The sequence below is a fragment of the Xenopus laevis genome, chromosome 4L (genome assembly GCF_017654675.1).
Source record: "Xenopus laevis strain J_2021 chromosome 4L, Xenopus_laevis_v10.1, whole genome shotgun sequence".
Taxonomy (NCBI): Eukaryota; Metazoa; Chordata; class Amphibia; order Anura; family Pipidae; genus Xenopus; species Xenopus laevis.
Window position 1 is genome coordinate 152,526,330 of NC_054377.1, and position 19,728 is coordinate 152,546,057.

Below are 19,728 nucleotides of genomic sequence, written 5' to 3' on the forward strand. Positions count from 1 at the left end.
CACACACTCGTTAGCCGTAAATTGATTCCTGGGTACAAGGGAGGGCTGTGATGTCATTTCACTATGAGGCTGATAATAAACTCGTTCCTTTTATAATTTCCCCTCGTCCCCTTCCCCAGAAGCCAATTAACCCCTATGAGTATTTCTCTCGCCCGCTGGATAATTAAGGAACATTTCAGGCTTTGATCTTTTATATTTTATCCATGTGACTCTGGGGGGAACTGATACATCAGAGAAAGTATTTGCCTTATAACGAAACTAACGAGGATTTGTACAGAAAGGAACCTGCCCCCCGGGATTAATAGTAATGAGATATTTGTGCCCAAAACACAGCGCTCAGTAGCCTTACAACGTGACCCCCTCGCTGTCACACTGGGACTTAAACAGATTTTCTTCTCTTCATCTCAGGTACAAGAGACTGTAAAGAACAATTCCGCTCATATGTTCCAGATAATTGGGAAAAAGAGATCCCTGGAGCTGCAGACGAGGTACCGACTCATTTCTATATGTCCATCTGCATCATGGGTAATATTTATTGTGTGTCTGGCTACAAACGCTCATTATTACTCTCAGTACAGTATGAGGGTATAGTTATTGTGTGTCCAGAACATTCCTTCTCTGTATATTTGTATTTATACATATGGGAGGAGGAGGTGCCATATTGATTCCCTTAGACAGTACAGTATGAGGGTATAGCTTATTGTGTGCCCAGAACATTCCTTCTCTGTATATTTGTATTTATACATATGGGAGGAGGTGCCATATTGATTCCCTTAGACAGTACAGTATGAGGGTATAGCTTATTGTGTGCCCAGAACATTCCTTCTCTGTATATTTGTATTTATACATATGGGAGGAGGAGGTGCCATATTGATTCCCTTAGACAGTACAGTATGAGGGTATAGCTTATTGTGTGCCCAGAACATTCCTTCTCTGTATATTTGTATTTATACATATGGGAGGAGGAGGTGCCATATTGATTCCCTTAGACAGTACAGTATGAGGGTATAGCTTATTGTGTGCCCAGAACATTCCTTCTCTGTATATTTGTATTTATACATATGGGAGGAGGTGCCATATTGATTCCCTTAGACAGTACAGTATGAGGGTATAGCTTATTGTGTGCCCAGAACATTCCTTCTCTGTATATTTGTATTTATACATATGGGAGGAGGAGGTGCCATATTGATTCCCTTAGACAGTACAGTATGAGGGTATAGCTTATTGTGTGCCCAGAACATTCCTTCTCTGTATATTTGTATTTATACATATGGGAGGAGGTGCCATATTGATTCCCTTAGACAGTACAGTATGAGGGTATAGCTTATTGTGTGCCCAGAACATTCCTTCTCTGTATATTTGTATTTATACATATGGGAGGAGGGAGGTGCCATATTGATTCCCTTAGACAGTACAGTATGAGGGTATAGCTTATTGTGTGCCCAGAACATTCCTTCTCTGTATATTTGTATTTATACATATGGGAGGAGGAGGTGCCATATTGATTCCCTTAGACAGTACAGTATGAGGGTACAGCTTATTGTGTGCCCAGAACATTCCTTCTCTGTATATTTGTATTTATACATATGGGAGGAGGGAGGTGCCATATTGATTCCCTTAGACAGTACAGTATGAGGGTATAGCTTATTGTGTGCCCAGAACATTCCTTCTCTGTATATTTGTATTTATACATATGGGAGGAGGTGCCATATTGATTCCCTTAGACAGTACAGTATGAGGGTGACACTCTGTATTACTATTACAGGACAGAAGAGGAGAAGAAAGAATGGATACAGGTAAGCAGGGGCTGCACTTTACTTTTTTTTACTTTATGTGAAACCTTGGCCCCTCCCATGTTACTAAGTGGCAGGTTAATGTGGCCTTTATCTAAAGTCCTTGCACTTACAGATCAGTATCTTCACATCAGGGGAGTTTCAGACATAGAGGAAATGGAGGATGTGTCCAAATTGGTAGAATTTAATTAAATCCACTGACAGATTCATCGGTGATAAAGGGCAACTCCACCCAAACATTGTTTTCTTTGCCTTATGAAAAAATATAACTTTCAGCACCTTCTTAATATCCATTGGTTCCTCATATTGGATTTGTAGGGACGTCTAACTGTCATTTCTATTGTCTGTCACGGTCTGTTCTGTGAGTCTGACCCTAGGCACAATGAAGCAGATATCAGGTCTGTTATTCTGCAGTCTTCTGCTACAATGTTTCAGGAGTCAGAACCAGTAGTGCAGAGCCACTGTGGTCAATATTTACCTATAACTGGTGACAATGAGAAATGAATGGATATTGGGAAGTGCCTTAGAATTATTTCATTGTTCAAAACGCTGTTATTGTGTGGATTTCCCTTTTAAAGGAGACTTGTTAGAATCACCTATTTATTCCTTTATCACTGCAGATAATTCCTGATATGTGAGAAATGCAGAAATGAATGTGAATAGGATTTTAATAGGACATGGGCACCACCTACTGGTCATTCCTGCACATTGCAGTTAAAGCAGAATAATATGGTGAAGTCCTTCCTTGATACATAAATCAGTCAGAGGGTTATTCATATGCTGTGTGTATATACAGTATATATATATATATCATATATTCTAAGGATATTGGAGGATTTGACTGGCAAACCTGCAGCCCATCTCTGGCCGTTGGTGGGATGTGCGGTGTTAATGAATAATTGAAGTGCAGGAGGGATTTGGGCTCGGGGATCGATTCCGTTATTTGATTCAGCGAAGAATAAAGAAATAAAGGAATATCAGCAGTTCTTGTGGCAGATGGATTATCCCATCACAGGTTGTGAGTAGGAGTCGGCGGATTTTGGCAGTTCATCCCCTGCTTCACATAATAAATACCCCCCCCCCATTTCTCAGAATTAAATAAGTAAAAACCCAACAAAGAGCTGCACATTTATATATCTATAATATTTATACTGTACCTGTATATGATTTCAGCCCCAGTGCCCCTAATGATTAATGTTTAATATTTGGCACAAGGGGCGCAGTGTAAGGTCCCATCAGACTCAAGTACAAGGTGGGGGGGGGGATATTTTCATTTATCAGTAGAACATTTCATGAGCTCGGGGGGCATTGGCAAAAGATCGGACCTTGAAATGTGAGTTTAGCTGAAGCCCCCCAGCTCTGTGTTGGACCCCGTGGGTTATTATTATTGGGAGCCTCTCCCCTTGGGCATTTTACTCTCTCCCCATCTCCCCTCACAGACTACAGATCTGCTGCTCCCCCCTCTCAGTTACAGACTGCAGGTCTCTCTCACTCACTCTCTTACTCTCTCCGTCTCTCTTTCTTTCTTTCTCTCTCTCTCTCCTTTTCTCTCCATCTCTCTCACTCTCACTCTCACTCACACTCACACTCACACTCTCTCACACTCTCACACTCACACTCACACTCTCTCTCACTCTCTCTCTCTCTCTCTCTCTCTCTCACTCTTTCTTTCTCTCCGTCTCTCTTTCTTTCTCTGTCTCTCCTTTTCTCTCTCTCTCTCTCTCTCTCTCTCTCTCTCTCTGTCTTTCTTCTCAGTCTCTCTCTCCATCTCTCTGTTTCTCACTATCCATCTCTTGCTCTCACTCTCTTTTTCTCCTTCTCTCTCTGTGTCTTTTAATCTCTCTCTCTCTCTCTCTCTCTCTCTCTCTCTCTCTCGCTCTCTCTCCACCTCTCTTTTTCTTTCTCTCTCTCCATTTCTTTCTCTCTGTCTCTCTCTCTCTCTCAGTCCCCATGGATTATATTGAGCCTTTTAAAATAAATAAGTAGACTACCAGTAATCACATGGTTAAACATCACTCCCAGTATATTGACTGGTGTGGGTGCCCATGGGTAGTACAATACAGACCTAAATACAAACATTTTTTTTGCAAAACATTTGTCCCTTAGGACCTTCAAAGACCTTTTATACGGTGAGTGTTAAAGGAGACGTATAAGATAAATGAAAAAACCCTAATTTTGTAGGCAATTATAAGTAATATATGGTGTTGCTTTTACATGGGGCTAAAAATTATTATCTTTAAAATTAGCCCCTTTATTGGAGCTCCCTATAGATGTTCTCTGGTCCCTGTTTTAAATGAGGGGTGGGCGTGTCCCTGCCAGAAGCACAGTAGGAGGGGGACAGCCAATCACAGCCCTGCAGTCACACAAGCACAGACAGGCTTCAGTTCCCTATCAGGTCCTGCTAGCTGCTGATTGGTTCCTGTCCTACAGTGCAGTGAGCTGAGAGCACAGCCTGGGAATTCAGGGAGCAGCAAGTGGAAGAGAAGGGAGGGATTAACGCACTGGTACACAAAATGTCTCCTTTAAAAACAACATACATTACACACTCAAATCAACACAATTAAAAAATATAAGAACATCACTGATAACCAAATACCCCACGTACATTGTTCATATCTGTGAGGGTTGAAGCATCACAATGTAGGGGAGTTATAGTTCCACTGCTTCACACCTGTTAAGAGCAGTCCCATAGGGGGAAATAAAAGTTCATCCATCAGATTATAAAACAGTCACTTGTATAGACACACGTGGAGCTCGACATAATTCCGATGAGATGACTTTAGATATAAAGCACAATTAGTTTACAAGAAAAATCTCCTACAGCTTTGCCCAAGTCTCTATGAAGATTATTTGTGGGCTCCAGAATCACATCACGGGGTCCGGCTGTATCTGCCCATGTTCATTTCACTCCACAACATGGAGTTTTATCAAGGCTGTTAGAATTGATACAATAGTTACTGATACTCCAGAGATGCTGCTGAGAAATGGATCAACTCAATGTTGTAACTAATGTAGGAAACTGTAACAGTTCAGAATCTGTATTTTCATTTCCTGAGCTGCCAGACTGAGACCCGAACATTAAACTTCGATTTTGGAAAAACAGTAAAAAATAAAAAACAGAAAGTAATTGAAAAAAGTCTTTAACGTGAACACAATTGAACTGAAAAAAAGTTTTTGGAAGGTGAACTTCTCCTTAGACCCCTTAGGGCAGAGACACTCGCTCAGATTCGGGGAGATTAGTCGCCCGGCGATAAATTGCTTCTTCTTTGGGGCGACTAATCTCCCCAAACTGCCTCCCGTCCACTAGAATGAAAATCGCCAGCGGGATGGCAATTTGAGCACTTTGTTTTCCGAAGTCGCCAAAGTTTCCTCGTCAGGGTCGGACTGGGGGGCCCGGGGCCCACCGGGACTACTGCCCAGGGCCCCCCGACCCCACCTACCGTGATGCGCACTGCGCGCCTGCGTGACGGCACGGCTCGCCGCTCCTTCTTGAAAGGCACCGCTCAGAGCTCTGTATTTTGCTGCACGCATGCGCAGATAGCGCAGCGCGGCGCCTAAAGAAATCTTTTTTTTTTTATCAAAATGGTCGGGAGAGGGGTCTGGCCCGGCGGGGGCCCATTAAGGGTCGGGGCCCACCGGGTTTTTTCCCGGTTTCCCGCCGGGCCAGTCCGACACTGTTCCTCGTGAAACAACTTTGGGCGACTTCGGAAGATGAAGCGCTTTGATTGCCATCCCGCCGGCCATTTACATTCTAGTGGACGGGAGGCAGTTCGGGGAGATTAGTCGCCCCCAAAGAAGAGCAGATTTGTTGCTGAGCGACTAATCTCCCTGAATCTGAGCGAGTGTCTCTGATCTTAGACTTCACAATTTTCACAGGAATAGTTTCCTTTAATTGAAGCCCCTCCTCTTGGAGTTAAAGGACCAGTAACAGCAAAAATTTTCTAAAAAAGTTTTGTTAGTATGCTATGAAAAAAAAAAGACGCCAACACATATTAAACTTTAAAATCGCTAAGTCTTTATTAAGAAATAACTTACCGAAACTCCGCTCCTCTTCAGAAACGCTGACAGGGCGACGATCCATCGTGCGACGCTCTATTTCTCCTCCCTGACTATCTCCTGTAAGGACGGCAGGGAGGAGAAATGGAGCTTCACACGATGGATCGTCCAATCGCCTTTTCGTAAGCGGAGTTCCGGTAAGTTATTTCTCAATAAAGACTTAGCGACTTTAAAGTTTGATATGTGTTGGTGTCTTTTTTTCGTAGCATACTAACAATTTAAAAAAAAAAAAAAAAAGAAATGTTGTTGTTACTGGTCTTTTAAATTTCTTTTGTTTCATAAACACTGAATGAACGGATTTATCCCTTATTGATGGAGTTTTCTCATCTGTCATTTGTGCCTGATCTCCCCCCACCTGTGTTACTTCTAGAGATGCACCAAATCCACTATTTTGGATTCGGCCGAACCCCCTAATCCTTTGCGAAAGATTCGGCCAAATAGCGAACTGGATCCTAATTTGCATATGCAAATTAGGGGTGGGAAGGGGAAAACATTTTTTTACTTCCTTGTTTTGTGACACGCAATTTCCCTCCCTGCCCCAATTTGCATATGCAAATTAGGATTCGGTTCGACCAGGCACAAAGAGTCACCTGAATCCGAATCCTGCTGAAAAAGTCCGAATCCTGGCTGAATCCCGTACCGAATCCTGGATTCAGTGCATCCCTAGTTACTTCCTGACCTTCTTGGAGGATGGGCCAGAATTTATCCAAAATCCTCCTAATCTCATTCCATTGTCACATGTAGTTCTCGTAGATTGTAAATTGCCTTATTTATCCATTTATTTGGGTAGGAGTGATGTGTGGGCTGAACTCGCTGATCCTCTTATGGGTCGCCGTGAGTTTGGGTTGAGCTCCTCTGTCTGTTCTCCCTGCCCTCAACCTTTAACTGTCGGCTTCCAACTTCCTGTTTTATACAGCGCTGTGAAATATGTTAGCGCTATATGTTAATAATAGGCATGCGCCTGCCCCACCCCTTTTGTGACATCATCATCGGGGCTATAAATGGAGGCGGGTCGGGAAGGCGCCAGAGGGGGCATTTGCCTCTGAGGTGGGGGACCCTTTGGAAGCTCCCCGTTATCTGATGTTTATATTTTATATAATTCAGAGACCAGTTACCTCACTAATAAATCCTTAAATCAAGAAACGGAACCAAATGGCAACTCGAGTCACATGTGAGGACCAGATTCTGATTATTCTGATTAAGTGTTTTTACATCTCGAGATCTTTGTGAATTCCCTCTCATTATAGTAAAAATAAGGCTGATCCCAGTGTTATTAATAGGGAAAATGAATATAGAAAGGCCGGTATTTTTTTCCAGAAAAGGTGTGAGAAATCTCTCCCATATTATCAGGACCTGGTCAATATAATGGAACCAGGGGGTCACCCCCCATCCTCTGCCGTGTCTCACCCACAAAAGACACCCCCATCTCCCCAGTTATAATCAGACATAGGAGGGGGTGCAGGTGGCCCCCATCGCTGTTCCTCTGATCTGTCGGGAAAACTCCCTGTGAAATTTGAATTATTCTCCAATATAAATGTGTATATATATTTATATATGGGGGGTATATAGAGGCTCAAGCAGCAGATACACAGGGATAGAGACACATTAGATTGTGGGGTTCATGTTGCTCCCCGTGTTTAACTAGGGAATAAATCTCGTGTTACAATGTTGCTTTTCTGGAACGTTCCAGGTTATCCAAGCGACGATCGAGAAGCACAAACAGAACAGCGAAACCTTCAGGGCGTTTAACAATTCCTTTTCCAGAGAAGACGATTATTGCCCTGACTCACCGGTGAGTGGGAAACGTCCTACTGCTTCCCCTGTGTCTCTCTTGTCTGATCTTTCCATGAAAACCTCCTGATTTTTTCCAAAGAGCCCCCAAAATCTTCTGCTTAGTGGGTAACATTACATGAGACTTGTGTTTGTTTTCTCTTGTACAGCAGCCCGTGTCTTCCTTCTGCTCTCTAACCTGCTCTCCATGCACTCAATGATCACTGGGCAGCTTGATAACTCCCTGCAGCTTAATAACTCCCTGCAGCTTAATAACTCCCAGCAGCTTGAATAACTCCCAGCAGCTTGAATAACTCCCGGCAGCTTGAATAACTCCCGGCAGATTGAATAATTCCCGGCATCTTAATAACTCCCAGCATTTTAATAACTCCCAGCAGCTTAATAACTCCCAGCAGCTTAATAACTCCCAGCAGATTGAATAACTCCCAGCAGCTTAATAACTCCCAGCAGATTGAATAACTCCCAGCAGCTTAATAACTCCCAGCAGATTGAATAACTCCTAGCAGCTTAATAACTCCTAGCATCTTAATAACTCCTAGCAGCTTAACAACTCCCAGCAGCTTGAAAAACTCCCAGCAGTTTAATAACTTCCTGCAGCTTGACATCTCCCAGCAGCTTAATAACTCCTTGCAGTGTAATAACTCCCTGCATCTTGACAACTCCTAGAAGCTTAATAACTCCCAGCAGCTTAATAACTCCCAGCAGCTTAATAACTCCCTGCAGCTTGAATAACTCCCTGCAGCTTGACATCTCCCTGCAGTGTAATAACTCCCAGCAGCTTAATAACTCCCAGCAGTTTAATACCTCCCAGCAGCTTAATAACTCCCTTCAGCTTGTTAACTCTCTGCAGCTTCAATACTCCCTGCAGCTTGATATCTTCCTGCAGCTTAAGAACTTCCTGTAGCTTGATAACTCCCTGCAGCTTGATAACTCCCTGCAGCTTGATAACTCCCTGCAGCTTGATAACTCCCTGCATGCTCCGGGTGGCTGATCCAGTAACACATCAGTATATGGGCTATAACTTCTCTGTATAGTGTGTTGCTGTACATGCGGCTAAACACAGCAGCCACAAATAAGCCTTTTTTTAACCTTAGTTACCCTTTACTCTCTATACTATAAAGAATATCAGTAGACTCTGCAGATTTAATAGAAACTCGGCCCAGATTTGTATAAACGGAGCTTCTTTGTCTTCTTTATGATCAGTGAATCTTATTAGAGACTTGTGTTCGGCGCCAGTAGAAGGAAATATTTTGTGTGTTGGACCCGTTATAGTTCCAGTCCGGCCATAAATTCTCCCCAATTACAGCTCGGAGATATTTAATTACTTTCTACACTTCTCAGGAAAATGAACCCGGTGTAATTGCCTCTTAAATCTATAGAAATGTGTTCAGTGTTTAATTGGTTTCCATAATTTGCCTAAAGAGCCGGAGTCTGTAATAAATCTGCCCTGAGACATAAACCTCTCGCTGCGACTGTTTCGCTGTAACTGAAGAATTCCCGGCGTCTGGAATGAGACTGGCACTGCCCATGTTAGTGATGCCAACTAGAGCGGGCACAGGACCACAGGGATCCTCATTAGAATAGATAGAAATAACTGGAGCCCAGAATCACAATGTAACTGGAGAGAGGATTCCTGAGTAACACTGAGATTTCTTATTCCCCCTGTAGGTCGCAGGCTCGGGGGGCCCCTGTGATTACTCCTCGGGGATGGAAGGCTGCGGCTCTCCTGGAGGGGTACGTTTTCCCTTCGTTGCACAGACTCATATGATTGAGTTTAAGGGCGAGGTCACACGTTGTGTTTTTAAAAACGCACGGCTGAGCGTAAATACGCCAGTAAAACCACACACACGTTTTTCTGCCTGACGTTTTCTTTTCCCAACATGCATTTCTGTGTTTTCTCGTTCCCCACAATTCCACTCAGAAGAATTCTAGAAAACTTTTGTGAAAACAATTTTCATGCAGAATAAAGCCATACTGCTCGTACGCAGCGTAATCATGTCGCCAGCATACAACGCCGTAAATACGTATATGTGAAATCCACCTCGCGAGAATGTTGAAAATACGCAGCGTATTTCAGCGAAGTATGTTTCCAAACCTGCAGATCCCATAGACTTCAATAATGGCATTTCCTCCGCGTATTGGCGTTTCTGCTAAAAAAACGCAAATACGGGCGTCTTGTGGCGGATGTTGGCTTGCAAGCACCACGCGGGAATTGCTATAGTGCGTATTCCATTATTTTCCAATAGGGCTTCATTTTGTGCGTATTTACGCTCGGCTGTACGTTTTTAAAAACACAAAGTAAAAACGCCACGTGTGACCTTGCCTTAAGCTCTCGGCTCATGTATCAGAATATCTGTAGTAATTGGGCTCATTTATAAACTCTGGGCAGATTTGCACCGGGGCAGTAACCCATAGCAACCAATCAGTGATTAGCTTTTTTCAGTCAGCCGCAAGGTAGACACTGAAAGCAATCATCTGATTGGTCGTCATTGGTTACTGCCCCGGTGCAAATTTGCCCACTGTTTATAAATGAGCCCCATTGAGTATTGCTTTTCTCACTGGGGTCCCATACAATACAATAGTGTTACTAATAAGTTGCTAATATGATGAAATGGAAACAGCGCCACCTGCTGGTCAGTTCTGACAGTGCCTGAGCTGATCCCCATGATATTTACACTGTGGGGCAGATTTACCTAGGTTCGAATATCGAGGGTTAATTAACCCTCGATATTCGACTCCCGAATTGAAATCCTTTGACTTCGAATATCGAAGTCGAAGGATTTAGCGCTTTTCCTACGATCGAACTATCGAAAGGAATAATCGTTCAATTTTAATCCATTGATCGAAGGATATTCCCTCGATCAGAAAATTGTTAGGAAGCCTATGGGGACCTTCCCCATCGGCTAACATTGTCCTCGGTAGGTTTTAAGTGGCGAACTAGGGGGTCGAAGAATTTTTTAAAGAGACAGTACTTCGAATGGTCGAATAGTCAAACGATTTTTAATTTGAATCGTTCGATTCGAAGTCGAAGGTCGTAGTCGAAGTAGCCAAATCGATGGTCGATGTAGCCAAAAAAAAACATTCGAAATTCGAACTATTTTTCCTCTATTCCTTCACTCGAACTAAGTAAATGGGCCCCTGTATCTCTATCATCCCCTTTTATTACACTGAAATGTCATTTTGCTTTTGACAAAAGGGGACAAGTGTTTAATCTGATCATATCTTGGCACCCCGGGCAAAATCACAGGTTTAATATAATGGTCCCATTCAATCCAGTCACCTTCTCTCGTTTCTTGGGTTTGAAGGGCCCAATTTGGTCCCCCAAGTGCCGGGTCATTATACAGTGGGGTCTATGGAGACCGGTCACATTGTTGCAGTTAAAATGTTCATTTACATTGGTCGGGCAGTCTGGTCAGTACACAAGTTCCGGAGCAACTTATTTGGCGCTTTTATCTTTTTTTTATATTGTTTTAGAATGTCCAATTGCTAGCAACTTTGCAATTGGTCCTCTTTATTTATATTTCATAGTTTTTGAGTTATTTGCCTTGGGGGTTTTTTTTTGTCTCTCTTCAGCTTTCAAAGGGGGGGTCACTGACCCCATCTAAAAACAAATGCTCTGTCGGCTACAAATGTATTGTTATTGTTACTCTTTATTACTCATCTTTCTATTCAGGTCTCTCCTATGCATATTCTCTCAAATCAATACATGGTTGCTAGGGGAATTTGGACCCTAACAACCAGATGGCTGAAATTACAAACTGGAAAGCTGCTGAATAAAAAGCTAAATAAGTCAAAAACCACAAATAATAATAAAAAAAACTCTCTACATCAAACTTACAGTTCATTTAAAGGTGAACAACCCTTTTAAGAAACTCAGATGTATATTTCCTGAATTCACCAGCAGGTGGCAGTGATACTCAGGCAGCCAATGGCGTCTGTTTATTACAAGGGTATTTGTGTCCTACAATATTGTCTAATTAACACATTTCCTACTTGTAAATCATTTGCTGAACATTGGGTTGGACTTGGCAGAACACTTGTAGTTTGAGGGCACGGGCTAAAAATACTGTTTGTTTCTCATTTTCACCCACACGCACACGCCAGCAGCCTGGGGGGCTTTTCATTTGTCGTAAACTCTTCTTTAAAGGGGAAGTGTTACTACAATTCAAGTAGCAGTTATATGCAGTGTGTTTAGATACAAGGCAACAACAATCTGTATGTGCAGCCAATAAATATTAAACTCTATAGATTTGGGGTGACATTGTGGGTGAGCGGGTGCTGTGAGATTCACATTTAATTCCACATGTTCTTTATCTCCTCTACAGGCAGATTCCCTCCGAAAATCCTCTAAGATAAAGCGGGAGAAGGAGAAGCAGAACTGCAAGGGCTGCGGGGAAAGTTTTCACTCCATAACGAAGCGCAGGCACCACTGCAAGCAATGCGGCGCCGTGAGTCATGTCCAGCAGTGACGCTTTGTTATAGAGCAGCGCATTCCCCTGCAGTCTGGGCAAGAAGGGGGCCATTAGGGGTCATGGATAGTAGTAATGGTCCCCAGCCTGTGACCTGCTGCACTTACACTACAACTCCCAGCATCCTTAGTAAACAACACAATAATTAACCCCTTTGGCCTTTACAGTATATCCTATGTAGACTCCAGTAAGTGAGGATATTAAATATATTTTGCCCGTATATAGGTCTCTATCCTTTCCTGCACTGATTTCCCAGGGGAAAGTGCCGCACATTAAACTGTAATTAGAAGAAATTAATTTTAGTCTTTCGTTGTGCAAGATGCAGATTTTATGGCCTTTAATCCTTTGCAGGAGACCAAAATGCAGAATGGAGCCGGGATGATAATTTTTTGGTTATTTCCTCCAATTTCAGGTGATTTGTGCCAAGTGCTCCGAGTTTAAGCTGCTGGCGGAAAACAGTCGACATAACCGGGTCTGTAAGGAATGTTTCCCTCTGGTTTCGTCTGTTCCTGGAAGTCCGGGGGGCTCCGCAGATTCGGGGGAATCGAAGAGGAAAGTGGAGGTAAGGATAAAAGACTCGGCTCTGGGGCAAATTACTTGGGCTACTATGAGGCAGATCTGCCATGGTTCATATTTTGTGCTTCTATATCAGCCCAAGGCAAACACAGCCCTTTAACAGTAAAGATCTGTGTCTCCAAAGATGCCCCAGTAGCTCCCCATCTTCTTTTCTGCTGATTCACTGATTCACATGCTCTGTGCTGCTGTCACTTACTGAGCTTAGGGACCCACTCACAATATACAGTACACATAGAATAGAAATGTCACAATATAAGGCTGATTAGTAATTAATACACATAATTACTACATGGCAGCACAGAAACCAGTGCAATTAGCATCAGAATTGAATAATCAGCAAACCTGTAGCATCAGCTTATATTACAGCCAGGGAAGCTCATTTTCTGCTGGATAATTAGTGACGACCCCTAAGCTTAGCTCCTCCCCAGAAGCCCAGAGCCCACTGAGCATGTGCAGTGCCACTGACTCACAGAAGATTTCTAAGAAGATCAGGAGATGAGGAGCTGCTGGGGGGGGGGCTACACTGGATCATTACTGTTATAGGGCTGCTACATAGATATATATATATATATACACAGCATTTGTAGCATTTAGCCCCATTTAACCCTTTTGTGTCAGGGTGCTAACGTTAACTAAGTCAGTACAAGACAGGGAGCCCTTCCCATAGAGAAGCGACGGCTTTATTGGGATCCTGTAATTTACTGTGTCATCTTTAGCCGCGAATCGACCACTTGTTCTCATTCCCCTCTGTGGGAGTTTAATAAGGATTAATGTAGCACATTTATGGGGTGATTAAAGTGATTTAGTGAGCGCTGAGCTTTATGCCCGGCATCTACTGACTCTTCTCTAATTTCTCTTTCTTTATAGAAGCAAAATTCCTTATCTCCGGAAAACTGCGTGTTCAGCAGTAACCTCCTTTACCTGGAGAAGGGGAAGACGTGGATGAAAGTGTGGGTGTCTGTCCCCAGGAATGAGCCCCTTGTCATGTACCTCCAGGGGAGCGGCCAGGTGAGAGATTTATCTGGGAGGGGCCTGTTACGTTTTGGGCAGCTGGGGATTATGGGAGTTAAAGAGTCAAAGTTGTGAAAAGAGAATAAAGTTGGATGCACCCCGTATAGATCATTCAGGGGGTACAGGGTCTGGCATCACTCTGCATTGAGCACAGGGTAAATGCACAAGTTAGTGGACGGAAGGAGGGACACTTACCTGCCACCCCTCATGAATAGATCATTAGCAAGCACAGGCAGCCCTGTATTCATGGAGGTGAATGCAGGTTCTAGTATTTTATTTTGGACCCATTTCAGTCCATATAATTAAACCCCAATTATAACAGCTGCTTCCGGCTCGTCCCCCTTTATTTCTCTCTTCCCTCCCTACCCCTGTCTTTAACACCGACCTTCACGCTTAGTGTTGCCTGTTTGCACCTTTATATACAGGAATAATGATAATAGAAGCTCTTGGAAGTACTAATTATTAAAGCCTATAAATTTCGGTATTTAAGAAATTCTCCTCATTGTGCCGGAGCTGTGAGCTCAATGTTCCAGAATGCAGGGACAGGGCATTGGGCCGGTTCTGTAGAGCGACTCCCGGAGATGAAGAGATGCCTCACGTGTCTGTTCATTTTCCATCCGCAGTCGTCGGCAGGTCCCACCGTGGGGCATTTAATGGGCAGACATAAAGTTCATGAGTCGTTTCTCAGCCTGATGAATAATTGGATTCTAAGAGGCAAATAAGTGTATTTTAAGGATTTGCTCAAAGTTGTTTTATGTCCCCAGGCCTCTCAGTCTTATAAATGAACCATAAACCCATTTAATGCCGAATTTACCAACACTGAACTGTCTCTGCTCCTGCAGAATAAATTGCGCTTCCTTCCCTGTCCTGCCCAATACTCTTCCCACCGGAAACCACTTCCCTGGAGGGTAAGAGAGACGCTGCCCAATACAGGCCCAGAATCTGTTCTCACCAAATCATGTCGTTGGGGTCTTTTCACTCCGTGGGCAGATCCTGATTAAACTGGATTTGCCAATTTATTCAGTGTTGTTCCAGAAATCAAATAAAATAAACCGAGATGCCGAGTCTGTGCCAAACTGCCCAACGTATCTCTTCCCTGTGGCCCAATAAAGACCTGGCTGGCAGTTAGTGTAGAAGGTTAAACAGAAGAGGAAAAAAGAGAATTTCTCAGATGTTTCCAATTTCCTTTTTCAATTTGTCGGCAGAAATATTCCCTTTGATCTTCAGATAATGAGTAACGAATTTATTGCAGGAATGACTTACCTCTGGCAAAGAACATTGGCTTCTTCCTTTGTACTGAAATCTCTTCTCACCCAGAAATTTGCACTTGTGAATTCTGTTCACTAATGAGTGACATTAAACTATAAATATTTCTATATCCAGCACTTTATAACTGGCTCTGTCGCTGCTTTCTGCTCAAGGAACTGCCGTGTAATATTGTTTAATTAGACTTTTCCTTTATTCCTGTAAATACTTTTATAATATACAAATAGTAAGCAATGATATTTATATACATATTAATATATGTGATACTCTGATAATTAGTTTCCCCTGTATAACTCTGATACTTTATATGGTCACAGAGCAACCCCTCAGTGACTTCTAATATCCTTATCATTTACAGTAGGGGGTACATTATCCCTTATAATACATGAGTGATACTCACAGTTCCCTGTATAACTCAGCCTGCAGCCTTGTGTCTTTATATGGTCACAGAACAACCCCTCAGTGACTTCTAATATCCTTATCATTTACAGTAGGGGGTACATTATCCCTTATAATACATGAGTGATACTCAGAGTTCCCTGTATAACTCAGCCTGCAGCCTTGTCCCTTTATATGGTCACAGAACAACCCCTCAGTGATTTCTAATATCCTTATCATTTACAGTAGGGGGTACATTATCCCTTATAATACATGAGTGATACTCAGAGTTCCCTGTATAACTCAGCCTGCAGCCTTGTGCCTTTATATGGTCACAGACCAACCCCTCAGTGACTTCTAATATCCTTATCATTTACAGTAGGGGGTACATTATCTCTTATAATACATGAGTGATACTCAGAGTTCCCTGTATAACTCAGCCTGCAGCCTTGTGCCTTTATATGGTCACAGAACAACCCCTCAGTGACTTCTAATATCCTTATTATTTACAGTAGGGGGTACATTATCCCTTATAATACATGAGTGATACTCAGAGTTCCCTGTATAACTCAGCCTGCAGCCTTGTGCCTTTATATGGTCACAGAACAACCCCTCAGTGACTTCTAATATCCTTATCATTTACAGTAGGGGGTACATTACCCCTTATAATACATGAGTGATACTCAGAGTTCCCTGTATAACTCAGCCTGCAGCCTTGTGCCTTTATATGGTCAGAGAATAACCCTTCAGTAACTTCTAATATCCTTATCATTTACAGTAGGGGGTACATTATTCCGTGTATTGTTTTTTTACCATAAATACAATAATTATTGTTACTGTGTCTGTTGGTTTATTCAGTAGAGCAAAACAATGATTTAATCTATGTCCATGTTACCCTTTATTTCAGGAGGGGAAGAGCCCTCGGGCAATACCACTGCCGGGATATGATGTGAGTTTGCCGAGTGCTGGCGACAAGGTGGACTTGAAACACGTATTTAAATTATCCCAGTCGCAGCAAACTCTGTTTTTCAGCGCAGAGGATGAAGATTTGCTCCAGAAATGGAGGGCGATTCTCAGCAAAGCCTCTAGAGGTGACACCTCCATTACGGCAGAGGATCCAGAAAAGCTCTAGAGACTCTTGTAATGAACTAAATGATGATGATAATGATGAACTATAAATCTCCACTAGGACCTTGGAGAGATGCACTTTGTCCTGCACGTGTTTGCTACAACCTCTCCAGCTATGACTGACTTGCACAGGGTACTGGGAGTTGTAGCAGGAGGTGGAGAAGGGGTTGATGGCTGTATGTGTCTGTATCAATAGGAAACCAGTTGTTTGTATGTCCAGTTATATGTCTGTGTAAAGTTCCCTTTGTATAATGATGTTTTGAGCTCATTTGGGACGGAGGGTCGGAGCCAAAATATTCCAATTCATTCCACATGGTCCATCTCTCTCGCACTGTTCTGTATATGTGTATTTAAATAAGGAGAATCCCACATATTGTTCCAGTGCTGGTTGTATATGTGAATAGTTATAAAGATTATTGAATCTCTTTATGTCAGAGTAATAAAAGCACAAGACACGAGATCCACATGGAGCTGAAAGGACTGGTATCAAAGCTCTGTCTCAGTAGGAGCCTCAACTTCTGCTCATCATGGGAATTCAGCCAAGGAGCAAGCTGGAGATACCCACTGTGTGTTGATTTATATAGTCAGTCTGTCTGTCCAACCATCAGCTTTGATGATAATAATAAAGGGGAACCAGCTCCCAGGGTTGAAGAAGTCCAGATCCCATCAGCAGAAGGCACTTCTTCTTGTCTCAGTTGGTGGACACTTGGTCTGTTAAGTGGCTTCCACTCTTGTGGCATAAATAACATCCCGGAGCCATTGAATGGAGATGGGATGAAGTTTCAGGTGTAACTGCCAGGTTGTGGTGGCAAATCTTCTTCCTTTGTGTGAGGGGTCATCCAAGATGCTGCCAACTCCAACTGCGAATCCCATAAGAAAGAAGAATGTGGTAAAGTGTTTATTAAGGAAGGAAACTGCTAAGGTTGGAAGATGAGGATGGTGCTTAGAACAAGTCCAGAAGGACTCTATTTTGTCCTGCCCGAGCACCAGCAGCTAGAGATGTTGACCCAAGTCAAGACAAGTCAAAGGAAGTTCATGTAGGGTTGACTCCTTTCTGGGGAATATACTTCCCATCTTTATCTCTTTCTTCTCTACCCATAACGTTGGCACAAAGTATCATTTTTCTAGAACTCACCATCCAGGTGGAAAACCCTACGAAATGTTGCTGTGTTGGTTTCATGTATTACCCACAAGTCCAAGGAGGGAGCGACCAGGGAGACTCCTTTAAGGTTGCCTTGGTCACACCAAAAAAGGAAAAGCTCATTAGAGGGAATTGTGACTTTAAATAAAGAATGTCGAAGTTGAAGTAGGCCACATGCTAGAACCTACTCTAATTGGACTTGCCCAGCCTAGTGTTGGTCATTAAAGGCACCTTTGCTTAGAGGGTTGCCCTGTGATATCTCTTTAGATGCCCAGATACTGATGTGTAGAGGGTCAGTGTAATCGGTGTGGGTCTACTGAATGTGTCTTCCTTTAGGAATATGGGTTTACTGGTTTTGATGTGAACGGGAAGAGTTAGAAATGCGATGCTCTCTTGTGTTTTATTGGACCAAGACTGGGCCTCTGTGTTATGAGCTGTTGTCTGAGGCCCAAAGGTTCTTTACTTGGGCAGAGGATGATCTAATTGACCTGCTGAGCTCTGTGGGACGTGTAGTCCTCATTTGTTATATATCGGGGTCAGGCCAATGTATGTGACTTCCCCAATGCTCCATATCCCCTGGTGCCCCCCCTCGGATAACGTGTTCCATAGTTTTACAGGAGAATAATAAGTGGATTATTACACCCATGTGTCATGTGATTTCCTGCATTATTCCTGTGGCCCCTGGAGTGACCTTGCTGATTGGACGGTACCGGAGCCACAGACCAAGCACCTTTCGCATGTTTCCTGGACATAGAAATGTTTTATATAACGTGTGTGTTCTGCAGGGGTTTTAACGCAACTGGGAAGTTGTTTTTTTTTTTTTTAATTATTATCGGATAATCTGTGAGTTTATTTATGATGTGTAAATAAGGTTATATAAATATTTTCAAATGTTTAAAAAAAATAAGCTAATAAAAGTTTTAGCACAGACTGACGTGTTTTTTGTTGTCTGGAGACTTTGTATCGCTATCATTTCCTTCAATAAATTAAAGGAGTTGTTCACCTTTAAATTAACTGTTAGTATGATGTAGAGAGGGATATTCTGAGACAATTTGTAATTGGTTTTCCTTTTTTATTATTTGTGGTTTTTGACGTATTTAGCTTTTTATTCAGTTTGCAATTTCACCCATCTGATTGCTAGGGTCCAAATTCCCCTAGCAACCATGCAATGATTTGAATAAGAGACTGGAATATGAATAGGAGAGGCCTGAATAGAAAGAGGAGTAATAAAAAGTAACAATAACAATACATTTGTAGCCTTACAGAGCATTTGTTTTTTAGATGGGGTCAGTGACCCCCATTTGAAAGCTGGAATGAGGCAAATAATTAAAAAATTATAGAAAAAATAAATAAAGACCAATTGAAAAGTTGCTTAGAATTGACCATTCTATATCATACTAATTAAAGGCAAATCACCCCTTTAAAGGTTGTTAAATTCTGTTCCAATTGGCTGATACAATTAGTTGATCCATTTCTCAGTAGGATCTATGGGGAATATAAGTGTAACTATTGTATCAATTCTAACAGTTGCCTTTAATGACACTCAGGGATTCTGCTCAGCAGGGACAAACACATGGATCAACTCATGGATCAGTTACAGGGTCGCTGACCCCCCTCCCCAGAGGTGCTTCACAAACACATAAACGTTACACTTCAATATTAGAAAAAATTGGAAAAAGTATTTCTTAAAACTGAACTGAGAAAGTTTAGGAAGGTGATTCCCTAATGGGAATCCTTGGTTTATGTCCCGTAACTGTGAAATGGATAATGATCCAAAAGCTTCTCATTGGGTTGTTGTCTCAGGAGCTTCCCATTGTTCCCCCTGTGTTTGATGGTGGAAATGATGGCGATTGAGGTGCCCCCTCCGCCCCCACACGCCAACATCAGACAGACGAAAGACCGGTGAGGAGCATTGTGGGACCTTCCAAGGGGTCGGCTGTAGATCTGATGTTGGAGAGAGTCTGGGGGCTCAACACATGAGATGGATCAGCTGAGAGGTGGGTCATAAATCCTAACGGCAAGTCTGGTCAGCACCAAATCTACCAGTGGGGTATTAAAGGGATACTGTCATGGGAAAAAACATTTTTTTCAAAATGAATCAGTTAATAGTGCTGCTCCA

At 42.6% G+C, this 19,728-nt stretch overlaps 1 protein-coding gene across 1 annotated transcript in view; it reads left to right on the forward strand.

Annotated features, from left to right (window-relative positions):
• Positions 1 to 18,539, forward strand: part of fgd3.L (FYVE, RhoGEF and PH domain containing 3 L homeolog) — an 87,510-nt gene extending 68,971 nt beyond the window's left edge. The window contains exons 12-19 of the mRNA XM_018240399.2: positions 409 to 488; positions 1,766 to 1,796; positions 7,540 to 7,641; positions 9,309 to 9,374; positions 11,966 to 12,088; positions 12,522 to 12,671; positions 13,553 to 13,693; positions 16,248 to 18,539. Coding sequence (XP_018095888.1) covers positions 409 to 488; positions 1,766 to 1,796; positions 7,540 to 7,641; positions 9,309 to 9,374; positions 11,966 to 12,088; positions 12,522 to 12,671; positions 13,553 to 13,693; positions 16,248 to 16,472 — 918 coding nt within the window. The 3' untranslated portion in view covers positions 16,473 to 18,539. The remainder of the gene's footprint in view (positions 1 to 408; positions 489 to 1,765; positions 1,797 to 7,539; positions 7,642 to 9,308; positions 9,375 to 11,965; positions 12,089 to 12,521; positions 12,672 to 13,552; positions 13,694 to 16,247) is intronic.
• The last annotated feature ends 1,189 nt before the right edge of the window (positions 18,540 to 19,728 follow it).